We start from the raw sequence: 14,753 nt of genomic DNA, 5'->3' as shown, positions 1-14,753 counted from the left end.
GGATTGATCGTCATGAAGTTCGGAGAGCAGCTGCGGTCTAGCATCATCCGCGAGTACCAATGGTACTATATCGATTACGATGGACTCAAGGCCGAGTTGAAGACCGCTTCGGGACCGCTCGTAGACGCCGATGATAACTCTTCGAGGAATAAGAAGGGTAAGGGAAAGGGAAAGATCAATGGCCAGCAGAAGAACAGATGGACCGAAGAGGATGAGCAACGATTCATCGCCAGGCTCTACGCGGAGCTTGACAAGGTCTATACCAAGACGAAAGTCAAGCAATCGGAGATCCAGCGCCGTATAGCTGTTAGCGAACGAGAGGTCAAGGAGGTTGTTGCCAAGGTTACCGAGCGAGGCCTCACTGAGCAAGGACCTTCTGAGGAGGAGTTTATCCTGCTTGAAGAAGACCTTAGCGACATCATTGCCGACGTCCATGATCTTGCAAAATATGTTCAATTGAACTATACCGGCTTTTATAAAATAATCAAGAAGCACGATGTTTGTGGCCCATCTCATGATATATACCTACATATACCAAGACATTTATCACATTGTACAGAATCTAACTGATAAAAACAGAAAATGACCAATTGGCACCTTCGACCCTCATTTGACACCGCGCTGAAGAACAAGCCATTCTACAACGAGGATTTCGATGCGGAAGTTGTGAAGCTATCTAACATGTACAACAATGTCAGAACACGCGGAAATCCCATAAAGGGCGACAGCGCTGCTGGTGGTACGCAAGGCAGCTTCGTTCGTCAAACAACTAAATACTGGGTGCATCCGGACAATGTCACTGAATTAAAGCTCATCATCTTGAAGCATCTTCCCGTGTTGGTTTTCAACGCTAGCAAGGAATTTGAAATAGCAGATTCCGCCATCTCTTCTATCTACTACGATAATCCCGAGAAATGGGACCTCTACGAAGGCCGGTTAAAGAAGACCGAGGGAGCTGAGGCTATCCGTCTAAGATGGTATGGTGGTATGCAAAACGACACTATTTTCGTGGAGCGCAAAACGCATCGAGAAGACTGGACGGGTGAAAAGTCTGTCAAAGCTCGTTTTGCCATGAAGGAGAAGAACGTCAACGCATACCTGAGGGGTGATCTACTGCCAACGGCCCTCTTCGAAAAGGCTCGCAAGGATGGTAAGAAATCCGAGAAGGCCATTGCTGAGGATGAGACGCTTGCAAAGGAGGTCCAATACTCGGTCTTGAAGAACGGGTATAAGCCCGTCTGCAGATCGTTCTATAACCGAACTGCGTTCCAGCTGCCAGCCGATGCTCGTGTTCGAATTTCCCTCGATACCGAGCTTACGATGGTTCGAGAGGATAACTTGGATGGTGTCAAGCGATGTGGTGATAACTGGCGACGAATGGATATCGGCATTGACTATCCGTTCTCACAATTGCCTCCTGGAGATGTTGTCCGTTTCCCATACGCGGTCTTGGAAGTAAAGCTCCAGACCCAACATGGGCAAGAACCTCCGGAGTGGGTTCGCCAACTCATCTCCAGCCATCTCGTAGAGGCTGTTCCCAAGTTCTCTAAATTTATCCATGGCACTGCTTCCCTTTTCCCTAGCAGGATTAACTTGCTTCCTTACTGGATGCCGCAGATGGACGTGGACATCCGCAAACCGGCAACTCACAACTTTGGTATTCACCGCCCGAATCATTCGCATACTAGTGGCACGACATCAGATGACGACGATGACGATGATGATATTGACTCGGATGCCGATGATGAAACCACCGACAACGGATCTGCGGGCAATTCTGGTAATGGAAATGGCTTATCGCGGGGTGCTCAGGCGCTTGTGCTTGGAGATATTGAGGGGCAGACTGTCGAGGGCACGGTCACCAACCAAGATTACCCGCTATATGACTCAGATGACGAAGTAGACGAGGAAGATGCACTTGAGGAGGCACGGAGAGTTGGCGGCTGGACGTATTACTCGGCGTTGGCTAAGAAGTATGGAAATGCTGTCGGCCACGGTGCGTTCAATGTCTTGATGAGCATCATACCGCGCCCTCGCTCTACTACAGTGCCTCGTAGCAACCGAAACCAGATGTTCTTCGGCAACCAGGAAATCCAGACGAAGAAGTTTAAGGCCCCGAAGGGTAAGAGGATCTATGTGCCGGTCAGAGTCGAGCCCAAGGTCTACTTCGCGGCGGAGAGGACTTATCTTAGCTGGGTATGCCTACCCCCATATCCCCTAAACTACTTTTCCCTTACTAACTGGTGTGTTTAGCTTGAATTCTCGATTTATATCGGAACCATCGCCGTCACGTTGCTCAACTTCGGCACTCAACCGACTAAGCTCTCTTTCCTTGTATCGGGAATATTTACACTCTTGGCTATTCTGTCACTGTGCTACTCGGTTGGAATCTACTTGTACCGAAGCAAGGGTATTCGCGAGCGCAGGATTATTAAGTATTACGACAGGATGGGCCCGACTGTCTTATGCAGTGCCCTCTTTATCGGTGTTGTGCTGAACTTTGCGTTCGAGGGGAGGGATAGGGAGCTCTGGTAGATCGGATCATATCTCCCTAATTGTACAACTATGTACAGTGCATATAAACGCATGCGAAAAATCTGGAATTAGTTTGTTTATAGTTTGTATAAGAGCAACCTGCGAGTACTGTATTTTGTCAGATGTAGCAAGTAGCAAGTAGCTGTACAAGTAGCGAAGCTATGCAGGTAAAAGCCGTATTTCGGCAATGAGAACGACTGAAGGATAGTTTGGATGGGCTGTAGGTTGCATGGGGGTAAATAGGTAGTCAATGGGCATTGAAGATTGCATTGTATCTATCTACGGAGCGCCAAATCAAAGTGAGAATTCAGTACATTTAAGGGGCCAAAGAAATTCAACGGACGGGTAAGTAGCCATTGAGTAAGTCCATTTCATATAACGTTTTCCATTTCTACGTGATGTCGTAAGTCCTTAATCCACTTTGAACACAGTCGCCTTTATAATGACGACGCCTTAAGATTTAAGGGGTAGCATTCCCCTTCCAAGAGACTTAGAGATTGTGGCCTTAGAAACCCAAAGCGGCGTTGAACGCATCGGCGGTCGTGGCGTCCTTGGTCCCGAGGGCCTCGGTGCTGGCCTGCGCGGCCTCGCACGCGGAGACGGCGGCGTCGTTGGCGTCGCATACGTTGGTCAGCTGGTCGCAGATGCGGTTCATGATGATGCTAGTTAAGGCGGGACTGGTTAGACCTACCGAGCGCTTGAAGACGGACAAGACGTTAGATGTGGATGCGACATACCTGGGGTTCAGAGCATCCTGTTGCCCCTCGGCGACTAAGGGGTCGGTCGGCAGGAAGGTGCCCTCGTCGGCTTTGCGGCCGGGACGCCCGAGCTCGAAGGACATCGTTGGCGTGCATTGGCCGAAGTCTGCTGCTCCGTTCGCGTCGGCGGCTGCGGCGCCGTTATTGTTATTGTTGTTGTTTTGGCGCCCCGTGATGGCTGCTGCTGAGGCGGAGGTGGCCGCGAGGAGGGCGAAGATGAGGGATTTGGTCTGCATTTTGGTTATTGGTTGGGTGGAGTGAGTGTTATGTGTTGAGTAGGTAAAGTAAAGAATGTGTAGATATATTATATGTATAAGAGAAGGGAAGAAGTTCGCAGAACTTGTGAGTGAAGGTTGAGATCAACTCGTAACGAAGGTAAGATGAATAAGGTGAGATGGGATGAAAATCATAGTAGATTGGGAAAGTGATGGCGAGGCTTGTTTATATATGCAATAAGATCGTACGCCGGGTTTAGGTTGAGATGAGCACCCCAGATTAAGGTGAGAGTCTCGCGCGGTGCTTCGTCGCATTCGTTGTAGATCATACACTGATCCTAGTTGAGACGGGACGAACACCCGACGAAGCGGCGATACTCGGCTCATGGTAGATGTAAATAGCGTCAAGTAGACTTAGCCAAGAACCGGATCTTCGGTATCAGACTAAGATGCGTTTCAGAATGGCATTCCGACAAATTCGCAGTATGGCTAACTGAGATTTGATGGCATTGGATATTATGGGCGAAGACCTTGGGTTTGGGCGCCAAGCTGTCTCGTGAGTCTGAGGGTACTGTGTCAACCCAAATCTCGTGTGTGCAGGTGTAGATCAACACCCCGTTTGCAGTCCGAATCGTATCTTGAAAGTTAAGACTGTACAATAACTCGCCCACCGGGTTTAGAAGGTGTATCATGATGGAAGGGAGTTGTTATCGCAGATATTACGGTTCTGGATTCATGCAATCGTCGAGGAATCAGTCATATTCCAGATGCGGCTATCTCTATCGGGCCTAATTTTGACCATCGAATATGAGAGTCCAGCATAACAAAGTAAGTTGAAGTAGTTAGCTTGATTATATTGTAGTAAGACATTGTTTGTGTATTAAGTGTATCTGCTCCATATGCCGAGAGTTGCAGACATTGAAGACGTCCTTAACCTAGGTAACTAACGTCCTACTGGAGTAACTAATGGCCCAGTCGTCCTCCGAATAGGGGCTGTAAAGGATGCGGTCGACCCATTTACATCCACGACACCAGAATTGCGTTGATCTGAACCTGTACGAATGGCTTGGTTCTCTTCATCCCTGATTTCCTTAACTCTCGCCGTACACTCCTTGACGACAAATTGCGGAGTATTACCTGGCTTTAGGATAGGCTCAACGTCCACAAATTTGGTCGTCGTCTTCAAGCTATTGAATAGTTGTCCCATTCGTGCCGGTTTAGCAATGGTTTCCATCTTCCCGTAACCCAATTCATAGCAGAACAAGATCATGGCGGCGGTCCCGGCCGCGAGAGCCGTCGCCGCCGAACTTCCAGTAATCGTCTTCCCATCGTTCTCGAGTACAACTTCACCGGGGAATAGATAATGCACTTTATCCGTATCAACAATGTTAAGCGGGTGACCGGTTGGGTCGGCGGCACCCACGATCCTCAATTTCGTTGTGTCTGATCCCGCGGGATATACCTCGACTTCGGAATTGCCTAGCTGGCCCTTGTCCTGTGCCGCGCAGTACATTATAATATTACGGTTCGCCGCTACCTTGATCTGAGATGCTAGAGCATCGATGTCCGCCTCGTTGGAACGGTTTCGCTCAATGTTCCACGACATGCTGATTATATCCACGTTCTCGCGAATCGCCCACTTGACCGCCTCGGCCGCGTCCTTAGCTGTGAATTGCGGGTGTGGCAGATCTGGATCTTTCCAGCCGTCAAGTTTGGCAACGTAAAGCTGGGCGAACGGACAGGCGTGGCAGATGAGCTTAGCCATCTGCGTTCCGTGCCCTTTCGTGGACGCGTAAAACGGTTCAGAACTAGATTTGGGCTCATCGGGAGGCCAGCCATGTGCGATTCTCTGGCCTAGGAACTCGCTCTCCGGGTTGACCCCATCATCAATGATAGCAACCTTCGGCTTACGTTGCGTGTAATTAACCCCGAGCTCTGTCCTAAGCTCTGCTGCAAAATCTCTGATATTATTCATCCACTGGTGACGACTGTAAGGGCTTAATTTTAGTTTCTCTATTATACTTATCGGGATAGATATATGGACGTACTCTTGTGACCTGGCATCGAAACTATTTTCAAGGCGAAGATGGGGCCGTGCTTTCGGAGGCTTCTCAATGGATTCTATAACCTTGATCTTGGACGATTCCAAGCTATTTATTGGCTGTCTTAGGCGCTCTTTGAAAGTTCGTACGTTTTCTTCATTTCGTTTGTAACTCTCTAAACCTTTTCTTGCATTCAGGTAAACTTGATTTAACTTGGAATCAAAGGTTAGCTCTAGCAATACGAGAAATAGGGGTAAGGGGGAGGGGTTGGGGGTAGTTGTGTTACCTTAGGTAAGCTTCTAAGGCCATTGCTATCCGACCACGACCAAAGAACTCAAAACAATCCAAAAGTTAGCGACTTCTTCTGTCCATCTTTATTTTATCACGAACAATTCCTCGAGATCGTCATGATGAGGGCCACTTACCCGCATTACTTCCACTAGAGTGAAGCCATAAATGCACCACATTAGGCGCCTTTTTACGGATAGTGTCGACGCACATATCTGCTTTATTCCAATCGAGATAACGAACATCGAATCCATCAAGACATGACTCTATAGTCTCATCGCTGCAGTTTCGATCTGGATTATCTTTTACCACCAGTTTGACTATTTGCTTCACGTTTTTCTTTCTTAACCATTGAAACGTAGCGCAAAGAGCTTTCGAATCCTCTTCCCAAGTATCAAAGCCCTCTAGTTCATCCTCAATTACCGAGCCGGTTCCTTGTATGAATGGTCTTGGCCGTATGTCGAGCTCGACATAGGCAAGCATCTTACCAAACTCGAGAAATTCGTGGTCTTCCGGGGTATGCTCTGAGAGACGAAGCTGAGGCCGGAAGACTGTCCGAACTTTTGAGTCAGCGCTCCGGTTTCCAAAGAGACATTTGCAGGCCTTCTCGAAGTTCCCCTGAGCAAACGCCATCTCTCGAAGATATTCTTCGACTTTGGTCTTTTCTGCTAGCTTATCAGACCTAGGCAGACGCTGATGAGACTTGGAAATCTTAGGGCCTGGCTTGAGGGGACGTGCTTTGCTTTGTGAGGGATCCGGACTTTCGGACTTAGGGTTTTCGGACTTGGGATTCTTCAACCGTTTCCCCTCCTCGCCTGACCCATTGGATGCTGATCTAACATTTGCTTTCGGTTTCTCAGGTTTGCTGGAGACCGTTGTTTTATCTTTTTCGACTTTAGGGTTCTTCGGCGACCGTTCTTGGCTTGCACCAGTGGACTTTTGTTTGGCTAGATCGAGAGTTGCCCTGACTTCCTGGCGCGTTGTTAAATAGTAGACATAAGGAGACTGTCCAAGTGCATTCAGAGTAGCAAGATTCTCTGCGTCTCTTTCGACGAGGGCTTCAACGATTTTCCTTAGTTGGATGCTACTGCTCTCTAGCTTCTTCTCGGCCTCACGACATCGTCGACATTTTGGGATTTTCTCTGGCGGGCACGTCGCAGCCTCTGCGATATAACGAGAATAATGGACTGCGTCATGCAAAGGGGTATTCCCGGCACCTTCTCGTAATTTCTGGCTTCGCTGTTGGCGGAATGTTACGACGTGAGCCTTCTTAATCAGATACGGGACTATGTCCAGATTTTCTTTGATGGCAAGATGCAGACAGGTCTCGCCATTCTCATTCTGAAGCGATATGGCCTTTTCGGCTATAGTGGGGGCAGATTCACACATTAGCTGTGCGAGTTTCTCCTCTTTCCGCTTAATCGCTACGTGTAATGGAGTCTCGAGTGGTCCTTTGGTCTGACAAGCTAGATCACCCGGTGATTCCTCCAGTGTTAGTTTCACGATGAAGTTCATTGCCTCGTGACTCTCGTGGAAGATTAGGATACTGAGTACAATGTAATGGAGCAACGTCGGCTCTTCAGCATTCTTGTCATCCTTAAGGCATAAGCGCACTCGAGCACGATACCTTTCAAGGGTTTCTGGGTCGTCAAACCTAGCCTCCTTACTGACATCCGTAAGGAGCTTGGTGCGTTCGGTCCTAATATCGATAGTATTTGACCCGCCCACGACGAAATCCGGCTCGCCGTCGTCAAGCTCATCGTCATCATCGTCGTCTTCACCCTCATCACTCTCGGTTTCGTCCTCGTCATCATCACCCTCTATGCCATTTGTTTCGTCTAGTTCGGTTCCAGAATAAGGAATAAAAATTCTTTCCCCAGCAGTCATTGGTCTGTCTGGGTTCTCTACCACAGTGAAGTCTTCAGGCGCGGTCCGATTGTGCGCGTCTTCGCTGTCCATGGCTCTGCAAGTCGTTTGGTGTCTTAATTAACCGGCGGTTCAACCTATCCTCTTACATCGCAATTATGTCGATATTGAGAAGGAAAAGTTGCGAAAATACTTGACTGAATCTCCTCGGGGGATGAACTTGAAAGGGAAGAGGCGGCTGAAATTACTCATCCCACCTATTCCGTCTGTACACAATCCTCTTCCCTATTCCGTGCTGTGATAAACTTAGCCTCCCGCTGACACTACCTGACTAATTATGCATTAGGTAGTGTACCAGACAGGGGTTATAGGGCCAAAGAAGTAATGTAGACGAGGATGTGCTCTGATTAGCAGCTGACTACTACGGATCGAGCAGGTCTCCGAGACCTGAGCTGACCCAACTCCCTGTGACAAAGTTGGGGGCCAAAAGGTGGTCGCCCACTCTTACGTAAGTCCCATGGTTGGCTGATTACTGCGATAGTTTGGGGCGCGTCGGTATACTGTACATGAATTAGGGCCTTAAGGCAACTTGATTACTGACTTCTGCCCAGTCACTATTATCTCGAGATAATCTCGGGTTTAGTTTTATCAACTCCCTTTTCGATGCCGTGGCAGATCTCAAAGGTAATCTTTCCCCGAGAACTTGAACTTAAGGTTTTTTTTCTAGCTGCTGAATTGCCTCTTGCTACTTATACCTATTTCAGCCTCAGATCAAGCGCTCATTCTCTCAGTCCAAGAAAATTGGAGAAATCCCGTTATTGGCCATCAGAAGCCTCCATGGACACTTTTTTCTAACGTTATACTACTAATCTGGCCGATTCTTCGTAAGAATCAGTGTAGCAATGGCAGATTCAAGTAGCGAAACTGGGTCCTCTCTCAAAAATGAAGCTGAGGTAGACTCAAACGAGGAACAGGATGTCGTGGAAGAGGAAGTTGACCAACAAAGCGACGCCGAAGACGAGACAAATTCCCAGGCGGAAAGTGAGGGTTCAGAAGAGACACATCCGCCTTCGCGTTCCCGTGAACAGCGCACTATTATAATGATATGTCTCCCAAGTCTTAGTACAGAATTCCCTGTCTTGCAAACCAACAGCAGCTTGGAGAGGGTTGCGAAAATATATACTTTTCCGCTGCAGCCGAGAAGATTCCTGGGCGAAAAGGGGTCAGTGGAGAATTTGGATGATATAGTAGAAGAATTATTGGCATTTGTTCATGTCAGCGCAGGAATTGTCGATGTCGTGCGTCTCTTTCATGAAGACAATTGCCAGGACTCAATTCGCTAACGGTATATATTATTAGACCTTATCTGAGATCTCTATCATATTCACGGCATCTGATCTCAGCGGAATCTTCGTTAAAAAGGCATGTATGACCATTCCGATATTCTAGCAGGTCTAAACTGACCCTAACCACTGCTCTTAGGCTTTATTACGGGCAGCGACAGACGTTAAGTATCGACCAATATTCGAACAGACCTCGCTTTTGGTAAGCAGGTCTCGGAGACCCCTATATTTATATTGGTATATTAATCATCATAACTAGTTCTTTTTTGGGACCCCCCATCACGCTTCTGAGGTGTCTAGTTGGGAGGAGACGATATTGAGAATCGTCGAAGACACCTACCGAGGATTACGAGGACCGTGGTTTCCGGACCGCATACACCAATTGTCACGTTATATTGAGCGGCTCCGGCTAGACTTTAACGGCATTTTGGACCATTTTAATATTATCAATTATTTCCAAGATATGCCCGAGTCTAGTCCCGAAGTTTTGGTAAGTCGCAACCCCTTTTGCACGGTTGCCATTGTGTGTTATCATGATCACTAATAAAGTCAACTAGACCGTCCACAAGTCCTGCACAGAGCTTCAAGGATTCAATGTTACGAACATCGGAGTCAACGCAACGCATTATGAGCTTCATTGTTTCATCTCTGAGACTGCTGGAGAAGACTTCATCGTTGACCGAGTCTGCAATGCTCCAATATGTAAGCTTTGAATTCTAGAAGCCTTGGTTCGTCGTAGTTGCTTACTTGAGTTTAGATTTGGATGAAGATTTCCGTCAATTCGTTGAATGGCTATCTTTGGAATCTGACGGAATGGAAACGAGCTTTCAAATCTCGGAAAGCCTTCATAATCTTGCGAATTCTATCGTTCATTCGGTAGAGTTGGGAGACTTCGTCCGTAATGGGCGACCGCAGGCCATTCTGTTAGAACTTGGCGTTGAAGTCGACGGAAGAGATTTCCTGTCTTGCTTCCGTGACGAGATTCGCCAAGCTTTACCACCATATCCTGGCTCCGTCATTGCATGCACCCTCATCACTGCTGCCCAGCCCTCTTCCTTAACCGAAACCGGGCTGTTATCATCCTGTCTTATCCAGCTACTCAGGCAACGCCCGAAGCTGTCTAGTTGGCTTAGAGTGATCAATGAGCGGCTGACGTACGCTTTACGTGTCCGAAATACTGAGTTGAAGATCCGAACCCTCTGGGAATGTTTAAGACTCGTATTTACCCATACGTCTCATATCCAAGGTTTCTGGCTCATTCACACCACTGGCGGTTCTGATCAATACGAACTTATCCTCAGGATAATAAAACGATTGCAGTATTTTGATGAGTTAGATGAGATCTCCTGGAAGGTCATCATCGTAAATGACTCGGCTTTTAACATCGACTTACCCTCGTCTAAATCGCTTTCTAAAGCTAGACTAGATCACGGTACCATAATATCGTCCATCGAAAAGGATGTTACAGCGCGACTAGATTCAATCATGAAGATGAGGTCATTAGCCCCGAGCTTTAAGGGGAAAGCCTTGCGGCTATTTCGCACCTATCCCTCAAGCCAGAAAGTATTAGGGTTCTTCATGGATGCCTTGCAAAGCGTTAACCCACCGATCCCGGAGGTTTTAGCTGATCTTACGGATTCATTCCCTTCGATGGATATGGCATTTCGCGCAATCCTGGACCGCGTTCCGAAGCACTACCACGCTTGGGTTCGCAAAATTATGGGATTCTTGTCCTTTTCCTGTAGAAATTTGTCACTGGATGAGCTTGCAGTTGCCATAGTCGCGAAAGAATGCAAAAATTTCGAACAACTACGAGAGAATATCAATGGTAGGATTGGGGAATATATCCAAGAACTTCTTCCAGGAATCATACGCATCTCGTCGGAGGGTATCTTCCTAACCCACGACAACCTGAAGTCATTTCTTCAGCGAAGCCCACATGATGCTTGGTACCATATCAAGGATTTTCACTTAGAATTCACGACTACTAGCTACAACTATCTCTCTCTTCTCCTAGACCAACCTGTTGATACCATCTCAAAGTCGCTAAAATCAACGGTTGAATGGATGCGCCGTGCTAGGGCCGCCCCTGGAAATGTTCGAGAGAACTATGTTGCGAGTCGTGGTGCTGTGGAGGGTCGACACTTCGGATTTGCTCTGTATGCTGCTCAATATTGGTATGACCATTACTTGTCTGCCAATGATACCACCGCGAGCGAGCTTCCTAAGGCTTGGTTGACCAACCCAGATCGTTTGAAAGAGATAATCGCCCTACGGTATCACAGTTTGTGTCGATTCAACCAAGACTTCTGTGCTCCCAAGGAATTCATGCCACTTTCTGCGAAAGAAGAGCTCAATATGAGCGAGTCCGAATCATTAAGCCTGACGATGCAATTAATCGACCGGGAGCCAAGTAATAAGTACATCGACATCATGTATCCTCCTGATTCCGCAGCGACTGGAGTTGCGCGTAACTGGATTGCTTCTAATTTTCCGCCACTGTCTATATCAGACATAATTGCATGTTACCCTCACGAAATAGAGAGGCTTTTTCAACTTGAGGAAAATGCCATACGCGCGAACTTATCCGACATACTCGTTTCGCTTGTTGTAAACAACGACCGTTCTCTTCTCATCAATTTCCTCAAGAAGGTCGGCGAAGTGGGAGAGCTGGCATCCAAGGCGTTAAGATACGCAGTTGGCTTGAATTTGGAGCATATCGCAAAAGCACTCTTCGAATACTTAGAAATTACCCAGAAGGGGTTCTGGTTTAAACTGGATATCCTGGAAATCTTGTCTAGCGCTATAGCGACTGGTAATGGGGATATGGTCCAACTACTCCTAGACTCTGGCGCCAACGTCAATTCAAAGGGCATAGAGCATTATACGGACGACAACGCCACTCCGCTTCTACTCGCCTGCGAATTTGGTTTCATCAATATTGTACGATTACTACTCAATGCAGGTGCAAAAGTTGACCTGACTTCTGCGAGTGAGAGAACTGCATTGCACGTTGCAAGTGCACGCGGGTTCCCTTCTATCAGCGAGTTGTTAATCAAGCACAGAGCAACTATCAAATTAGATGTACTGAGATTATCGCCGCTACATAATGCGGCAAGATTTTCCAGGATTCAACGGCATAAGAGGGTAGCTACTATGATAATTCAAGCTCTCAAGGATCGATGGCCGCGTTATAAAGAGAGCGGCACTCAAAACGCTGAGGACATGTCAAGAATCATCAGTGCGCGTGCCGGGAAGAAGATGAAGGCTGCTCTGAATTATGCGGCTGTGGCTGGCAACGTAGACTTGGTGGAATCTTTGATTGACCTTGGGGCGGATGTAGATGTTATCGAGAGCGATGGTCACACTGCTTTATGCAGAGTTGCGATGCTGAACAACGCGGACATGGTCCGTTGTTTGTTAGACAATGGCGCCAAGGTTGACTATTCTCGCAAGGACGGCAGACAACCCTTACACGATGCTTGTGCTTGGGGTGCTTCAAAGGCGATCGAGCTATTGCTTGAGAGAAACGCAGTTGCTGACCAGCTGGACAGAGATAAAATGCCCCCTATATCAGTGGCTGCTACGTGGGGTTTACTTCGCGGAATAAGGCAAATGATTCCACATAGTTCTAAGAGCAGCATATCACGGGCATTGATCTACGCGGCACGGTACGGTTATCACGAGATAGTAACCGCTCTGCTCGATGCCGGAGCTGATATCAACCACCAAGACGCTTTTGGAAATACACCCTTACAGTTCTCCTGCTTCAATTCAAATTCGAGAGTAACTCAGATTTTACTCGCCCGGATACCAGACATCAACCTTCAGGATAATGATAAGTTTACCGCGACCATAGATGCAGCAAGGAGAGGCGAACTTGAGTGTCTGAAGTTGCTCTTAGACGCCGGTGCAGATACGGAGGTGGAAGCAGGATCTGGCAAGAGAGCTTGTGAGTATATTTCAGCAGTCTCTTCCTCCTCACGAGCATCTAAGCCTCTTTTCAATGCTGCACGAGAGGATGCATGCATTACTAGGAGGTAGTAATGGTTACTCAAGGGGTTTTATTAGATTCCCTAACATTAGATTGGCCCTAAAACATTCTATGGGGCCATGCACTAATTCTGATGTTCTAGTAATACGCGCAGCAGATGTTGATGAGGACTGTTTCCGCCTTCTCCTGGAGCGTGGAGCAGAGAAGGTCATACCCGAGTCTTATCAAACGCCCCCGGCTTTCACCTTCAAAAGCGGGCTATCCTTCCTCGGCGGTCTTGCTTACGGATTCAAAGTCGGCGCGGTGAAGGTTTACCTAGAATATCTAAAGCCCCGAATCAGCGAAGAAGCTTTTGCTGTAGAAATCAACGAGGCACTTGCTGTAGCCGCGTATGGCCCAAAAGTCGATACTGTACAGCTTTTACTCGAGTATGGCGCGGATCCGAACGCTATTAACCCCAGGTTTGACCATAAACACGGTTCCGCCCTTGGTATTGCCATTGCATACGATAACATAGATGTTGTGGAAATCCTTTTAGATAACAAATTCACGCCTGTCGATGTCAACAAGGTTGACGATTATCGCAATACGCCCCTCCACATCGCGCTGGATTGGGGCGTTACAAGTATCTTAGGCCGGATGATAGACTTATTGATAGCTCATGGCGCTGATCCTACCATCTCGAGCGGTACCTATGGTACGGTTCTAAACGCAACTTGCGAGACTGGAGACGATGATATCGTACACAAGATACTAAGTTATCCCGGGGTCTCTCTAGACATCCCAGACGACTTAGGGCGACTACCTCTCCACCTCGCAGCAGCACGCAGATCATATCAGCCGTCGCGGTTTGAAATGCTAATAACGGAAAAGTCCACGGCTAAGAGCACCGATAAGCAAGGACGTAATGCCCTTCATCACACTGCTACGAGTGGGTCAATGGAATTACTGGAGAAACTTGTGACCGAATATCCCGAATTAATCGACGTCCCCGATCGCGACGGCTGGACGCCGCTTCATTGGGCGTGTCGGCAAATCAATGGGGCGATCACAGAATACTTAATCGACCACGGGGCAAACAAGCAGCCGAGGACACATGATAGGTGGACGCCTTTGCGCGTCGCTATATACCATGATCAACCAGCTCAGATCGAGCATCTACCGGAAGAAGACGACGGGAGCGATGACGACAATATACCTTCCCAGGCGGCAGATAAGGTTACTGAGGATTATTGTGACTCGTGCTTTTGCGTAAGTCCACTGGATAGTGCTTACTCATTGAGGTAAAAGTCGAAGTCAATGCTAACTACGATATGTTTAGCAAATATACGGGACGGGGTACCGTTGCGGTACGTGCCCCAAGTACTGGTTCTGCTTCAAGTGCTACTGGCACGTCGAGGAGACTCACCCCGACCATGTGTTTCTGAGGTTCGATCAGGAATCGCATGATATAGGAACACCCCCGATTAGCGGATCTGAGAAGGAAGATACGTGATAGTTAGGCGGCGAGGAGTTGTGATATCTGCAGTATGCTAAGTAGATAGAGGTCAACAAGAAAAGCTGCCAATGAGCCCTTGGTAAATTTTCCTATATCCTAAGTACATAGCAGTTACTATCTCAATAAACGGGCGTGTCTAAGGCTAGATGAACTTACGAGGTAGATTTTTTATAATGACTTATCCTAACGAAGAGTAACGTTCATACGACCCCTT

General features: G+C 47.7%; 4 protein-coding genes across 4 annotated transcripts; 2 read left to right on the top strand and 2 right to left on the bottom strand.

Moving 5' to 3' along the window:
* Window positions 1–12: 12 nt before the first annotated feature.
* F4807DRAFT_451986 (SPX-domain-containing protein) lies at window positions 13–2,535 on the top strand (the record flags this gene model as incomplete). The annotated part of the gene is made up of 3 exons (XM_048000282.1): window positions 13–498; window positions 580–2,196; window positions 2,254–2,535. The coding sequence occupies 3 exons, from the start codon at window positions 13–15 to the stop codon at window positions 2,533–2,535; spliced, it is 2,385 nt and encodes a 794-aa protein (XP_047853470.1).
* A 253-nt stretch (window positions 2,536–2,788) lies between these two features.
* On the bottom strand, window positions 2,789–3,721 carry F4807DRAFT_104975 (uncharacterized protein). Its single transcript, XM_047992679.1, has one exon. It carries the CDS (start codon window positions 3,527–3,529, stop codon window positions 3,041–3,043), a length of 489 nt encoding a protein of 162 aa, XP_047853469.1. The 5' UTR covers window positions 3,530–3,721; the 3' UTR covers window positions 2,789–3,040.
* A 640-nt stretch (window positions 3,722–4,361) lies between these two features.
* On the bottom strand, window positions 4,362–8,283 carry F4807DRAFT_104982 (uncharacterized protein). Its single transcript, XM_047992680.1, has 4 exons — window positions 5,976–8,283; window positions 5,837–5,883; window positions 5,557–5,762; window positions 4,362–5,496 (listed from the first exon to the last, which is right to left on the bottom strand). The coding sequence occupies exons 1-4, from the start codon at window positions 7,795–7,797 to the stop codon at window positions 4,452–4,454; spliced, it is 3,120 nt and encodes a 1,039-aa protein (XP_047853468.1). The 5' UTR covers window positions 7,798–8,283; the 3' UTR covers window positions 4,362–4,451.
* Window positions 8,284–8,606: 323 nt separating this feature from the next.
* Window positions 8,607–14,536, top strand: F4807DRAFT_461069 (ankyrin repeat-containing domain protein; the record flags this gene model as incomplete). The annotated part of the gene is made up of 8 exons (XM_048001631.1): window positions 8,607–9,002; window positions 9,064–9,130; window positions 9,203–9,249; window positions 9,307–9,537; window positions 9,605–9,749; window positions 9,805–12,999; window positions 13,184–14,292; window positions 14,363–14,536. The coding sequence occupies 8 exons, from the start codon at window positions 8,607–8,609 to the stop codon at window positions 14,534–14,536; spliced, it is 5,364 nt and encodes a 1,787-aa protein (XP_047853467.1).
* Window positions 14,537–14,753: the final 217 nt, after the last annotated feature.

This window comes from Annulohypoxylon truncatum, assembly GCF_022578515.1.
Source record: "Annulohypoxylon truncatum strain CBS 140777 unplaced genomic scaffold F4807scaffold_19, whole genome shotgun sequence".
NCBI lineage: Eukaryota > Fungi > Ascomycota > Sordariomycetes > Xylariales > Hypoxylaceae > Annulohypoxylon > Annulohypoxylon truncatum.
Note: the sequence above shows the minus strand (reverse complement) of the source record. Positions and strands in the feature narration are given on the sequence as shown.